Here is a 15,425-nt window from a genome sequence, read left to right as displayed (position 1 = left end):
AAATATCTTGGTCAAATGCCAACTTTGTATAAAAAAATGGGAAAAGTTGTCTTTTGCCGAGATATTTCTCTCACCCAGCATGAGTATATGTAAAAAGACACCCCAAAACACATTGCCCAACTTCTCCTGAATACGGCGATACCACATGTGTGACACTTTTTTGCAGCCTAGGTGGGCAAAGGGGCCCACATTCCAAAGAGCACCTTTCGGATTTGTAAACGCTATAACTTTTACCCAAACCATTTTTTTTTTTTATCAAAGACATGTAGAACAATAAATTTAGAGCAAAATTTATATATGGATGTCGTTTTTTTTTTGCAAAATTTTACAACTGAAAGTGAAAAATGTCATTTTTTGCAAAAAAATAGTTAAATTTTGATTAATAACAAAAAAAAGTAAAAATGCCAGCAGCAATGAAATACCACCAAATGAAAGCTCTATTAGTGAGAAGAAAAGGAGGTAAAATTCATTTGGGTGGTAAGTTGCATGACCGAGCAATAAACGGTGAAAGTAGGGTAGGTCAGAAGTGTAAAAAGTGGCCTGGTCTTTAAGGGTGTTTAAGCTATAGGGACTGAGGTGGTTAATATGAATAGAGAGTTGGATATAGATATATATAGATAGAGAGATATATACAAAAAGGGTTCAAAGAATCCAGCTTCACTTCGATAAAGAAATCTTTTATTTTGCTTGCGGTAAAATCTCATCCATTAGTTACAAAAACGGTCTTGTCTATGCGTTTCGGGCTACCAGAGTCAGTTCCAGCCCTTCCTCATGACACAGTAAGACATTAAAAGGGAATACCGCACCTGTTTTCACTAATTGTGTTCACATGACTGCAAGTGCCCTCAAAAAGGCGCCACGCCTTTAGACAACTCTTCTCATGAAAATAAAAAGAAAAAACCCGTATATAACCTAGTAAAGAAAACTATGCAAAAAACACACATAAGGTACGGTATATGCTAGACGTTTATTCAGACCATCTGGTTGGCGCGTATTTAATGGAAAAATCCAGAAGGACTCTCTATTTAAAGGGAACCTGTCACCGGGATTTTGGGTATAGAGCTGAGGACATGGGTTGGTAGATGCCCGCTAGCACATCCGCAATACCCAGTCCTCATAGCTCTGTGTGCTTTTATTGTGTAATAAAACCGATTTGATACATATGCAAATTAACCTGAGATGAGTCCTGTACGTGACTCATCTCAGGGACAGGAGTCATCTCTGGTTAATTTGCATATGTATCAAATCGGTTTTATTATACAATAAAAGCACACAGAGCTATGGGGACTGGATATTGCGGATGTGCTAGCGGCCATCTAGCAACCCATGCCCTCAGCTCTATACACAAAATCCAGGTGAAAGGTTCCCTATAATAATTTTCTTCTATGGTCTCTCCCACGTTTGGGCAAGAAAACTTTTTCTATGCCCTGTACCACCATATTCTTTTTTTATTATATCCTAGTAATTTTCTATCCAGCATATACCTTGTGTGTTTTGTGCATAGTTTTCTTTACTATGTTATATATGTTTTTTTTTTCTTTTTTTTTTCATGAGAAGAGTTGTCTAAAGGCGGGGCACTTGCAGTCATGTGAACACAATTAGTGAAGAGGTGCGGTATTCCCTTTAAAAGGTGCCACTTTTAATGTCTTACTGTGTCATGAGGAAGGGCTGGAATTGTCTCTGGTAGCCCGAAACGCGTAGACAAGACTGTTTTTGTAACTAATGGATGAGATTTTACCGCAAGCAAAATAAAAGATTCCTTTATCGAAGTGAAGCTGGATTCTTTGAACCCTTTTTGCATTTGTGCTACTCGGGCCTGACTCGGGTTTTCCGTGCTCACAGGTGAAGGAGGGGCAGGTGAGAGCTGCTAAACTTTCCATTTATATATATATATATATATATATATATATATATATATATATATACATACACACAAAACCATCAGTTTACGGCTAAAAATTTATTATATAGAGGCAATTGGATAAAAAATCGTCTATTGTATGCCTAAACACACAAATATAAAGGGGAAAACAGTGGCCTGCTGTTAAAACCAAGAATGAACTAATAAAATAGAATTAAAATTGATAGTCATAAATTAATTGAATAATCAGTGTTTTAGTCCAGTAATAAGAGTGTTTGATATCTAATATATGTCAGCTTTTTATTGATGCTTGTTTTGGTTTTAGCCAGTGATGGATATAATGTAATGTGGGGGTAGGGCAGTTTTCAGGTGGGGGGTATGAATGACAGAAATGAGGCTAATGGGATGTATATAATATACCACCAGTATTGAAAAAAAAATCTTTTATTTTTAAAAATGTTTATTATTAATTTCGTAACATAGTAGTAACATAGTACATAAGGGCGAAAAAAAGACATTTGTCCATCCAGTTCGGCCTGTCATTCTGCAAGTTGATCCAGAGGAAGGCAAAAAAAAAAACTGAGGTAGATGCCAATTTTCCCCACTTTAGGGGGAAAATTCCTTCCCGACTCCAATCAGGCAATCGGAATAACTCCCTGGATCAACGACCCCTCTCTAGTAGCTATAGCCTGTAATATTTTTACGCTCCAGAAATACATCCAGGCCCCTCTTGAATTCCTTTATTGTGCTCACCATCACCACCTCCTCAGGCAGAGAGTTCCATAGTCTCACTGCTCTTACCGTAAAGAATCCTCTTCTATGTTTGTGTACAAACCTTCTTTCCTCCAGACGCAGAGGATGTCCCCTCGTCACAGTCCTGGGGATAAATAGATGATGGGATAGATCTCTGTACTGACCCCTGATATATTTATACATGGTAATTAGATCTCCCCTCAGTCGTCTTTTTTCTAAAGTTTATTAAAGTGTTTTACCACTTAGTATGTACAAGTGACTTGCATTATTCCTTCCCATGTGCATAATCTTACATTTGTCAGTGTTAAACCTTATCTGCCACTTATCTGCCCAAGCCTCCAATCTATCCAGATCCCTCTGTAGTAGTATACTGTCCTCTTCAGTGTTAATTACTTTACACAGTTGTGTCTTCTGCGAAAATTGATAATTTACTATGCAAGCCTTCTACAAGATCATTAATAAATATATTGAAGAGAATAGGGCCCAATACTGACCCCTGAGGTTCTCCATTAGTGACTGTGACCCAATCTGAGTGTGTACCGTTAATAACCACCCTCTGTTTTCTATCATTGAGCCAGTTACTTACCCACTTACAGACGTTTTCTCCCAGTCCGAGCATTCTCATTCTATATACTAACCTTTTATGTGGTACAGTGTCAAATGCTTTGGGGAAGTCCAGATATACGACGTCCATTGATTCGCCGCTGTCAAGTCGAGAACTTACCTCCTCATAGAAACTGATTAAATTAGCATGACAGATCCCTCATGAAGCCATGCTGATATGGCGTTATTTGCTTTTTTTCCGTTGAGATGCTCTAAGATAGCATCTCTTACAAAACCTTCAAACAGTTTACCCACAACAAATGTTAAACTTATAGTTTCCAGGCTCTGTTTTTGGACCCTTTTTGAATATTGGCACCACATTTGCCATGCGCCAATCCTGTGGGACATTCCCTGTCAGTATAGAGTCCGCAAATATCAGAAACAAGGGTCTCGCTATGACATTACTTAATCCCCCTAGGATACGGGGGTGTATACCATCCGGTCCTGGCGATTTTGTCTATTTTAATCTTTTTAAGTCGCTGTTGTACTTCTTCCTGGGTCAGACAGGACACTTTTAATGGGGAATTTATTTTTACATTCTGCATGTCATCTGACAGTTTATTTTCCTCAGTGAATACATTGGAGAAAAAAATATTTAACAGCTTTGCTTTCTCCTCGTCGCTCTCTGCGACTCCCCCCTCATTACTCTTTTTTTTTATTTTTATTTTTTTTATTAGTAAATTACAAAAAAAGAAAAATAGCAATACATTTTACACTAACATAATAAAAACATCAAGCATCAGACAGAGAGTAATTAAAACAAGTACATAAATAGGTGTGTTAGGGTATCCATTCCCCTCTCACTTAAATACCCTCTACATGGGAATTCTTGACCTATCCAGTACATTACAATAAGTATCACATTGCTTATCTTACCTTTAACCCTTTATTCCTCACTAGTGCTTTGTAGAGCGGCATGAGTACCTCCCTCTTTCTACTCGTAATGCCTCTCCCTATACACCCAAGCATTCTGCAAGCATTTCCTGCTGCTCTATGACATTGTCTGCCTACCTTTCCAGGATGTCCCTCCATGACAGCACCCATGGAGGTTGTCCTATTGGTCTCTGTAGGGACAGGAAGCGAGAGAGATTAAAAGGCACCCTCCCCTCCCACTCTCCAGTGTTCTTCCTGTCCCTACAGGGATAGGAGCAGAGAGAAGTCGTTCCCTGCTCTGGGAATGGGAAGGATTTGGGGCCGAATCTGGTCGGGGGGGTTCTGCCTCTCCTCTTCAGATTATGGAGGCCTAACGCTAGCACCTCTCGGGGTAGAGGTCCCCTAGCTGACCCCGATACCTTTTTTTCCCCTGTACCTCTTTGGCCGCAGTATTGTGGGAAGCCGAGGCCGATTCTTCCGATTGGGAGCTCTGGGATCGGCTGCGGCAACTGCGCTCCTCCTGCTCGGCGTGCAGATCATGTGACCGGAAGTCGAGGTCACATGGGCGGAAGAAGATGGCGGCGCCCAGGTAACACTAAACCCGGTTCGGCCTTGGCATGCAGAGGGGGTTGACTCTTTGTTTGAATGAGTCCCCCCAAGAAGTGAGGAGGCGGAGCCGCGCAGCAACAGGATGGACCAGGTACGACATAAATTGAGAGGTCAATTTTGTCTGGGTGAGGCATGGAGGTCCAGATGTCAGCTATGCAGGACACCAGCTTAGACATCCCTGTCCTGGGTCATGTAAGTGCCTGTAGGTGGCTCATATATCCCTTTTTTATGCAGTGCATTTCAGCTAACAGACTCTCTCTCTTCCTATGTAGGGAGAGAGAGACTCTACAGTTAAATCCCTGGGAGAACCAAAAAAGAAAGCCAGAAGATGTGCTTTATGTTTAAAGAAATTGCCAGAGTCATATAAAAAAGCGTTATGTAGTGACTGTCTGGCGAAGATTCTCAGAGAGGAGCAATCATCCCTCCTGTCGGACTTAAGAGTGATTGTGAAAGAGGAGATCCAGGCGGCCAGTTCCAGTATGGTTCAGAAACCGTGCACTGGTTCCCCTCCCTCAAAAAGACCCAGAGTACTAAGGGAGTCAGAGTCTGAAGAAGAGGGATTATACCTTTCAGAAGAGATGGATGAAGATCAGGGTTCGTCATATATTGCTGATGATCAGAAGAGATATCTTTTTTCACAATAAGATTTAGATCCCCTTCTGTCGGCTGTAAGGCAGATAATGGATATTGAGGAGGAAGAGCAGACTCGCTCAGTGCAGGATGAAATGTTCGGCAGGTTAAAAGCAAAGAAAAAGAAGTTGTTCCCGGTAAACGAAAACTTAAGGGACTTAGTGATCGACGAGTGGGCTAATGCTGATAAGAAGTTATATATACCTCATGAATTTAAAAACAGGTTATTGTTCAACCCTGAGGATACAAAGCTGTGGGATGTGGTCCCTAAGGTGGATATCCAGGTAACAAAAGTGGTTAGGAGAACCACACTACCATTTGAAGATTCGGCCCAATTAAAAGACCCAATTGATAGAAAGATTGACGGATTACTCAAAAGAGCGTGGGAGGTATCAGCCAACACTATCAATACTAGGAGCATCTTAAACAAGACACCTCTAGGGAAGAGAACCTGGGTTCGCTACCTCTATTTAAAATGGCCGCATCTTTTATGGCAGACGCCTCTGCAGAGTCCATAAGATTTGCAGCAAAAGCAGATTCCTTAACCAATACAGCTAGGAGAGCATTGTGGCTAAAATCCTGGTCAGGAGATACAGCCTCTAAAAATAAGCTCTGTGCTATACCCCTTAAAGGGCTTCTGTCCCACTAAACTCCATATTTTTTTTTTTTGTATACTTATAATCCCTATCCTGCCATATTGCCATACATTATGTTATTAATAATTTTCGTTCAGTAGATTTAGCAAAAAACTTACTTTTATGATATGCTAATTACCTTTCTACCAGCAAGTAGGGAGTCTACTTAAACCACCCCCTCCTTCTGTTGATTGACAGGGCCAGCCGCGATCTCCTCCTCCGGGCGGTCCTGTCAGCATTTCAAAAATCGCGCGCCTGTGTTGATTCGGCGCAGGCGCTCTGAGATAAGGAGGCTCGCCTCCTCAGCACTCCCTCAGTGCGCCTGCGCCGATGACGTCACCGAAAGAGAAGCCTTCATCAGCGCAGGCGCACTGAGGGAGTGTTGAGGAGGCGAGCCTCCTTATCTCAGAGCGCCTGCGCCGAATCAACACAGGCGCGCGATTTTTGAAATGCTGACAGGGCCGCCCGGAGTAGGAGATCGCGGCTGGCCCTGTCAATCAACAGAAGGAGGGGGCGGTTTTCTGCAGCTGCTACCAGCAAGTAGACTCCCTACTTGCTGGTAGAAAGGTAATTAGCATATCATAAAAGTAAGTTTTTTTTTATAAATCTACTGAACGAAAATTATTAATAACATAATGTATGGCAGGATAGGGATTATAAGTACACAAAAAAAAATATGAGTTTAGTGGGGTGACAGAAGCCCTTTAAAGGTTCCCACCTCTTTGGGTCGGTATTAGATGAAATTCTGGAAAAGACAGCGGACAAAAAGAAAGGGTTCCCGGAGGAGAAAAGCAAGAAACCTTTGCCCTTTCGTAAGCCGGCCAGCAGTTTCCAAAACACTCCCAGGAGTAAAGGGAAGACGGGGAGGTGGAGCTACCCGAAAGGAGGAAGATGCAGAGGGTTTCTCTTTAATCCCAATACCAATCAGAGAGACAATGACGCCAGGCCAGTAGGGGGCAGACTCCCAGTTCTTTTGGGAAAATTGGATTCAAATAACCAAGAATCAGTATATTCTGGAATCCATCCAGAAAGGGTTCAGAATAGAGTTTCGCCTTCCTCCTCCACTGCTGTTTCAGACTACAGATTTCCAATCGGCTTCACTTGAGGATCAGCTTCACGCGGATGTCCAAAAAACTATTGAAATTGGGGGCAATAGTGCAGGTCCCTCCTACAGAGGAATTCAAGGGTCACTATTCAAAACTTTTTTTCATAACAAAACCAGACTGATCCAAAAGGACCATCATCAACCTAAAATTCTTAAACAGATGGATAACACATTAACATTTCAAGATGGAGTCAGTAAAATCTACTCCACTGATAGGTCCAGGGGTGTTTCTGTGCACCCTGGATCTAAAGGATGCCCATTACCACATCCTCATTCACCATCAGTTTCAGCAGTACTTGAGATTTGTGATCAAGAAAGGAGGGAAGATATTGCATTACCAATTTCAGTGCCTTCCATTTGGGATTTTGTCGGCCCCGCGTATCTTCACAAAGGTAGTGGCAGAGATAGTAGCCTATCTAAGACAGAGGCAGGTAACTATAATCCCATACCTAGACGACTTTCTTCTTGTGGCGGAGTCAGAACATGAGTTAGAGCTTCACAAAGGAAGGACTCTATCTTTACACAAATCTGGGATGGAAGATAAACCAGGAGAAATCGGATTTACAGCCGGCAACACAAAAGAAGTTCCTGGGAACTCTCTTAGATTCGGTAGCTCCGCATTCTTTCCTTCCTCAGGACAAGCAGATCAACATAAGGGAAAGAATAAGCTCCTTCAGATTAAAGGAGAAGCGGACACTATGGGAGGCCATGCAGATCCTTGGCCTAATGACCTCGTGCATCACGACAGTACCTTGGGCCCAGTTCCATTCAAGAACTCTCCAGGGGGAGGTCCTCTCTACCTGGGACAAAGACCACCAATCGTTAAACTCCAGGACAGTTCTCTGACAGAGCAGTAGACTCCCTCTCTTTCTGGTTGGTAACAGAGAACCTGTCAAGGGGGGTTTCCTGGAACATGATACCTCTCAAGATAATAACCACGGACGCAAGCAGCCGGGGTTGGGGTGCTCACTTAGAGGATCAGTTTTTTCAAGGCAGTTGGTCCAGTACAGACGCCCTAAGTTCCTCAAACTACAAGGAACTAAAAGCGGTTTGGGAGTCCCTGAAAACCGCAGAACATCTCCTCACAGGCCATCATGTCAGAGTCTTGTCGGACAAGACTATTCATATTAATTTCTCTATTCATATTAATCCACATTAATATCCGTATATTTCCAGTCTTTCTTTCCATTATCAATTATAAGCAATGATTAACTATCATGAATTGTTTTATTTTAACATATTGACATATTATTTATATTAATCATGTCAGCTACTTTTAATGTTCTATATAAAAAAAAAAATTCAAATGTTCGTTTACACACATGAGTCTCTTTAGACTTGAAAAAGGAGCACTGTTTGCTCCGAAACGCGTTGTCTACCTTGAATAAAGAAAAGTTTATATCTAATACCTGGTCGTCCAGTTGCGCCGTTAGTGTCTCTACCTCTCACGGGCTTCATCCCTTCCTATTGTATTCAAAAGGAAGGAAGAACAGGAGTCTCCTTCAGGCCTAATACAAACAATTGGCAAATGCAACACCCAGAACCCAAACAAAATACAAAAGGGAAAGGAAAGACTTAACTTCAAAGGAGCAATGGAAGCACCAGGAACTCCAATCTATCCAAAGGTCCAAACAGAAGCTATAAACCGCACAGCATTGTGGGATAAGCAACTATAAATAGAAAAGGTTAAATGACCCTAATAGCCACACCTGGGGAAAGATGTACCAAGCACCAGAAACAACACAGACGTCATTTGATCCAAACGGAAAACATGTCAGATCAAACCACGTGTTGCTAGTCTCTCCAATCTCCTGCCACCTTTAGCGGGAACGTCCGTGACAGTACCCCCCCTCCCCCTTCTACAGGTGACCTCTGGACACCCAGGACCGACCTTAGCCGGGTGAGGCCTGTGAAAAGCTTTCACCAAACGACTGGCATTCGCGTCAGATGCTGGTACCCACATCCTCTCCTCTGGTCCATAACCCTTCCAGTGAACAAGATACTGAAGAGATCTACGGAGAACTCAAGAGTCTTGGCGATCTGAAATTCCAAACTACCGTCCACCATGACAGGAGTGGGTGGCAAGGAAGACTGCTGCAAAGGTCCAAACAACAGAAGCTATAAACTGCACAGCCTTGTGGGAGAAGCAACTCTAAATAGAGAAGGTTATATGACCCTAATAGCCACACCTGGGGAAAGAAGGTGTGGCAAGCACCAGAAACAACACAGACGTCAATTGATCCAAACAGATAACATGTCAGATCAAACCACATGTTGCCAGTCTCGCCGATCTCCTGCTACCTGTCGACGGAATGTCCGCTCCAGCAATCGACATTACCACCAGTCGGGGACATTAGCTGTAGGGGCCTGCTGTATGAAAGACCCAACGTGACGTACTGTTACGTCACATGTCTGGAAAGGGATAATATTGTATTGTTCTATAAATAAAATAATATATTGTGCATCTCTTGCTCCTCTCTGTCATTAACTGAAGTAGGTAGGAGGAGGAAATTATTTTATTTGGGGCTTCTGCATTGTTTCTTCGGGAGTTGGGGGATAGCCTTTGTGGAAGCTATGGGAAATACAATTACTAGTAAGGGCTCATGCAGACGACTGTATGTATTTTGTGGTCAGCAAAAAATACGGATGACGTCCATTAGGGATCGACCGATATTGATTTTTTAGGGCCGATACCGATAATTTGTGAACTTTCAGGCCGATAGCCGATAATTTATACCGATATTCTGGGAATTTTCATTTTTGAGAAAAAAAAAAAATTTCCTACACAAATCTGCTGAAAATTAATATGTTTATTGTTAATGTGTATTTTATTTTTTTTTTTAAATCTTTTTCATTTATACTTTATATTTTTTTATTTTTATTTTTTATTTTTTTTACTAATTTTTAACCCCCTTAGGGACTAGAACCCTTGTCCTATTCCCCCTGATAGATCTCTATCAGGGTGAATAGGAGCTTACACTGTCCCTGCTGCTCTGTGCATAGTACACACAGCAGCATGGAGCTTACCATGGCAGCCAGGACTTCAATAGCGTCCTGGCTACCATGGTAACCGATCGGAACCCCAGGATTACACAGCTGGGGCTCCGATCGGAGGAGCAGGGGAGAGGGGATTCTGTGGCCACTGCCACCAATGAGTAATTGAGTAATACTGGGTGGGGGGCGGCGCACTGCGCCACCAATGTTTTTACGATTGGGATGGGGGTGGGGGGCGCACTGCGCCACCAATGATTAATACTGTGGGGCTTGGGGGGGGCGCACTGCGCCACCAATGAAGATAAGTCTCTCATTAATTCATATACAGGAGGCGGGAGCTGGCTGCAGAATCACATAGCCGGCTCCCGACCTCTATGAGCGGTGGCTGCGATCCGCGGCACCTGAGGAGTTAACTACCGCAGATCGCAGCTACCGCTCATAGAGGTTGGGAGTCGGCTATGTGATTCTGCAGCCAGCTCCCGCCTCCTGTATATGAATGAATGAAAGGCTTATCTTCATTGGTGGCGCAGTGGCCACAGCCCCTCCCCTCCTCTTATCTTCTCTCCTCTCATTGGCGGCAGTGGCAGCACAGGGGGAGGGAGACACTGCTTCCTTCTCCCCTGTGCTGCGGAGGGAACACAGAGAGCGCTGAGAGCAGCGCGTTCTGTGTTCCCAATACGTTATCGGTATATCGGCAAAATAGATGCCGATACCGATAACGTTCAAAATCCTCAATATCGGCCGATAATATTGGCCAAACCGATAATCGGTCGATCCCTAACGTCCATGTGCATTCTTTATTTAACGGAACAGCTGGCCACTGATAGATAAGAACAGTACTATCCTTGTCCGTAATGCGGACAATAATAGGACATCTTCTATTTTTTTGACGGAATGGAAATACGGACATACGGAAACGAAATGCCCACAGAGTAACTTCCAATTTTTTTGCGGACCCGTTGAAATGAATGGTTCCGTATATGGTCCACAAAAAAAACTGAATGGACACTGAAAGAAAATACGTTCGTGTGCATGAGCCCTAAAAGTTTTTAGCAGCAGTTTTTTCTAAATGAATCAATATTTGCCAGTTTTTCATATAGATATAAGATGTTAAAACATCATAGCACAGCATGCTGTGTATTTAAAAAACAGTCACCTAATTAGCAAGAATGCCAGTAGCAAAAAAATGTATTAAATAAATGCTTGTGTACAGTGTCTCATATTTCACACAAACTTTCAGCTAACACCTGGAGCTGGTGTTTTTACTCCAAAAAAGGGCACTATAAATGTAACTGTACGAAAATGCCATTAAAAACTTGTGAGAATCAACCCTAATGGAGGTTTTTCCATAACTTATCAATGAGGTTTTGTAAAACCCTATTCGACACTTCTAGACCAGTTTGCTATGTTTTAAGATGACCTTAAAATACATGTTGATTTCCACATTTTGTCAAAAATGGTAACTGTGGGAAGTTAAAAATAAAGAAAGAGAAGCAATCTCCAAAATGTGGATGTATTACTTGTTGCCTTTTTTCTTTCCAGATGGCACAGCGGTTGATGTTGAGCAGATTTATTTCTTCATTTGAGAAACCAATACAAGCCTTCCTTAGCTTTTTTCCACAGCGGCCAAAAACACATGGTCTGCTGTCTACAATCTCAACAACACCTGGCCTTACCACTGCTCGAAAAATTCATGCATCACAGTCTTTTAGAGTGACCTTCAACATTCAGAATAAAGATGACTTTCAGGATCGAGTTGTTGGGAGTGAAACACCAGTGATAGTGGATTTCCATGCACAGTAAGTTAAACTATATATATATTTTTGGGGAAATTTAACGTGAGTCTTTCCCACCAATATCATTTATAATATATCACTAGACCACTTAGCAGTCTGCAACATACTGTAGCACTCTAGTTGCAGAGCCTGGTAGAGCCAAACTGTGAGGCGGATCTCACTGATGAGGTACCCACCAGTTGGTGTAAAAAGCGATCATATGCAGCACATGCCTATCTATGGTTGCACCGATGTCTTTTGTAGCAGCATAACACTGTTTTATGCTTATTTTCATGTTTTACTTGGTTCAAGAGACAAATTTCAAGTAAGTTTTTCAGTATGTTGCAGTGCTCCAGACTAAAAAAAATAGTAGCCATTGGCTCCTAAACTGAAAAATTTTGGAGCCAAAATACATTTTTAGTCTCCAAATTTAAAATATATATAATTATAATAAAAAAATAAACTTGGAGAAGATAAAGACACAGGTCACAGTAATGGGCCAGCACTACATATTAGGGTTGTCACGCTACCAAAATTTTGATTTGGTTTCGATACAATAAAAAAGTATTGCGATATTCGATACCGCGCAAAAAAACAAACAAACACCATTTTGCATTTTATGGAACGTCCGGCCCGTAATAGGACAGTCCTAACCAATTTTTTTGGGGGGGGGGACAAGGTGACGCTGATAATTATATAAAATAATATATATAAATATATATATATAATTTTTTTTTTTACAACGTTTACCGTATAGGAGATATTTTTCAATAGTTTGGACTTTTCGGAAGTGGTGATATGTAATATGTTTATTTATATATATTTTAGAAGTAAAATTGGGAAAGGGGGCGATTTATACTTAATATTTTGGTGTTTGTGTTTTTTTTTTTTTTAACTTCTTTTTATTTAATAACTATTTCCCCCCCCCCCTTAGGCCCCTTTCACACGAGCGAGTTTTCCGCGCAGGTGCAATGCGTGATGTGAACGCATTGCATCTGCACTGAATCCTGACCCATTCATTTCAATACGTCTGTGTACATGAGTGCTGTTTTTCACGCATCTCTTCTGCGTTGTGTGAAAATCGCAGCATGTTCTATATTCTGCGTTTTTCACGCAGCCCTGGCCCATAGAAGTGAATGGGGCTTCAGTGGAAAAACGCATTGCATCCGCAAGCAAATGCGGATATAATGCGTTTTTCACTGATAGTTGCTAAGAGATGTTGTTTGCAAACCTTCAGTTTTTTTATCACGCGCGTAAAAAACGCATCAAAACGCATTGCACCCGCGCGGAAAAAACTGAACGCAATCGCAGACAAAACTGACTGAACTTGCAAAATGGTGCAAGTTTCACTGAACGCACCCTGAACGCATCCAGACCTAATCCGTCACGCTCGTGTGAAAGGGGCCTTAAGGCCTCTTTCACACGAGCGTGTCCGGATAAAGTCCGGATGCGTTGCGGCTGCGATTGCGTTCCGTTGTTCAGTTTTTATCGCGCGGGTGCAATGTGTTTTGCACGCGTGTGATAAAAAACTGAATGTGGTACCCCGACCCGAACCCAGACTTCTTCACAGAAGTTCAGGTTTGGGTTAGGTGTTGTGTAGATTGTATTATTTTCCCTTATAACATGGTTCTAAGGGAAAATAATAGCATTCTGAATACATAGTACAATAGGGCTGGAGGAGTTAAATTTTTTTTTTAACTCACCTCATCCACTTCTTCCCGCAGCCGGCATCTCTTCTGTCTTCTTCTTTAGGAATAGGACCTTTTAAAGACGTCACTGCACTCATCACATGGTCCATCACATGATCTTTTACCATGGTGATGGATCATGTGACGGACCATGTGATGAGCGTAGTGACGTCATCAAAGGTCCTTTTCCTCAATGAAGAAGACGGAAGAGAAGTGGATTAAGGGGAGTTAATTTTTTATATATCTTTTTTTAACCCCTCCAGCCCTATTGTACTATGCATTCTGTATTCAGAATGCTATTATTTTCCCTTATAACCATGTTAGAAGGGAAAATAATAATGATCGGGTCTCCACAAGTGATGCGTGAAAATCACCGCTCATGTGCACCCCCCCATAGAAATGAATGGGTCCGGATTCAGTGCGGGTGCAATGCGTTCACTTCACGCATTGCACCCGCACGGAAAACTCGCCCGTGTGAAAGGGGCCTAAGGGCTACAACCTGGGATCTTTTAATCCCTTGTCCTATTTACCCTAATAGAGCTCTATCAGGGTGAATTAGACTTTACACACTCCCTGCTGCCCTGTGCATAGTACACACAGCAGCAGGGAGATTACCACCAGGGCTTCAGTAGCGTCCTGGCTGCCATGGTAACCGATCGGAGCCCCAGGATTACACTGCTGGGGCTCCGAAAGGAACTGCCACTGAGGAGGAGGGGAGGGGACCCTGTGGCCACTGCCACCAATGACTTTAATACTTGGAGGAGGGGGGGGGGGGTCGCACTGCGCCACCAATGATGTTAACTCTCCCATTAATTCAAATACAGGAGGCGGGTGTCGGCTGCAGAATTATATAGCCGGCACCCGACCTCTATCACAGGTAGCTGCGATCAGCGGCAGTTAACCCCTCAGGTGCCACACCGGAGTGGTTAATTGCTTCGGATTGTAGCGCCCTGTCATAGAGGTCGGGTGCCGGATGCATAATCACATAGCCTCCTGTATTTGAATTAATGCGTGAGTGTTAACATCATTGGTGGAGCAGTGGTCACAGCCCCTCCCCTCCTCCATCCCTCTCTCTTCTTATTGGCGGCAGCAGCGGCACAGGGGGGAGGGAGAGACTGCTTCCTTCTCCCCTGTGCTGCTGAGCGAACGCCTGCGGTGGGGCAAGGAATTATTGGCCCCCATGCCCCTCCGCAATATTCAGATGCATCAGCCCTGTCGCAAATGGCGACACAGCTAAAAAGTCTTGTCGCCATCTGCAAATTTTAAGGCGCATTGGCGACCATTTTGGTCGCCTTCTGGGGCGCTGTGTTGGGAAGAACTGTGAACAATGCTTAGGACCAGGCATCACAATATTTTGATTAGTGAGGCCCCAGTAAAATGGGTTAAAAATGAAGTCTAAGACTTATTTCACACAAGTAATTCAGTTTTGATGCAGTCCATATTTATAATGGACAGCATCCATCAGAACACTGACCCATTTATTTCAATGGGTATATGCACATGTGCATTTTTACTGACCATCTGTCCGTTCAGGAAAAATTGCAGCATGTTATGTCTTCATCTGTTTTTCATTCAAGATTGGTCCATTCAAGTCAGTGGGCCCGTGAAAAAAACTAAACATCAGCACACGGACACCATCCGTGTGAGGTCTTTCACTGATGGTAGGAGATGTTGTGTGTGTTAGGCTTCTTTCACTCTGTCGTTAGTAGTTTGATAGAGAACAGCCTGCTGGAGCTTACTGGGTCCAGTATTGCCAGATGTTACCGGAATGCCCAGAAATCAGGTTCCTACCCAGCATATATGCTGGGATTTAAATGGACAAAAACTGCAGGTGGTGCGGGTACAATGGCGGGCATTCTGATATCATCGGCCAATGTCGGATCCAGAGAGCTGACACAT

At 42.8% G+C, this 15,425-nt stretch overlaps 1 protein-coding gene across 2 annotated transcripts in view; it reads left to right on the top strand.

The window, feature by feature from the left end:
* Positions 1–15,425, top strand: part of TXN2 (thioredoxin 2) — a 170,004-nt gene that overhangs the window by 40,599 nt on the left and 113,980 nt on the right. For both annotated transcript variants that reach the window (XM_040406751.1, XM_040406752.1), the window contains exon 2: positions 11,606–11,862. In XM_040406751.1, the coding sequence (XP_040262685.1) occupies positions 11,606–11,862 (257 nt within the window). The remainder of the gene's footprint in view (positions 1–11,605; positions 11,863–15,425) is intronic.

Source organism: Bufo bufo, chromosome 9 (assembly GCF_905171765.1).
Source record: "Bufo bufo chromosome 9, aBufBuf1.1, whole genome shotgun sequence".
NCBI classification, from domain to species: Eukaryota; Metazoa; Chordata; class Amphibia; order Anura; family Bufonidae; genus Bufo; species Bufo bufo.
The sequence above is the reverse complement of the archived record's forward strand: the minus strand, read 5'-3'. Positions and strand labels throughout refer to the sequence as shown.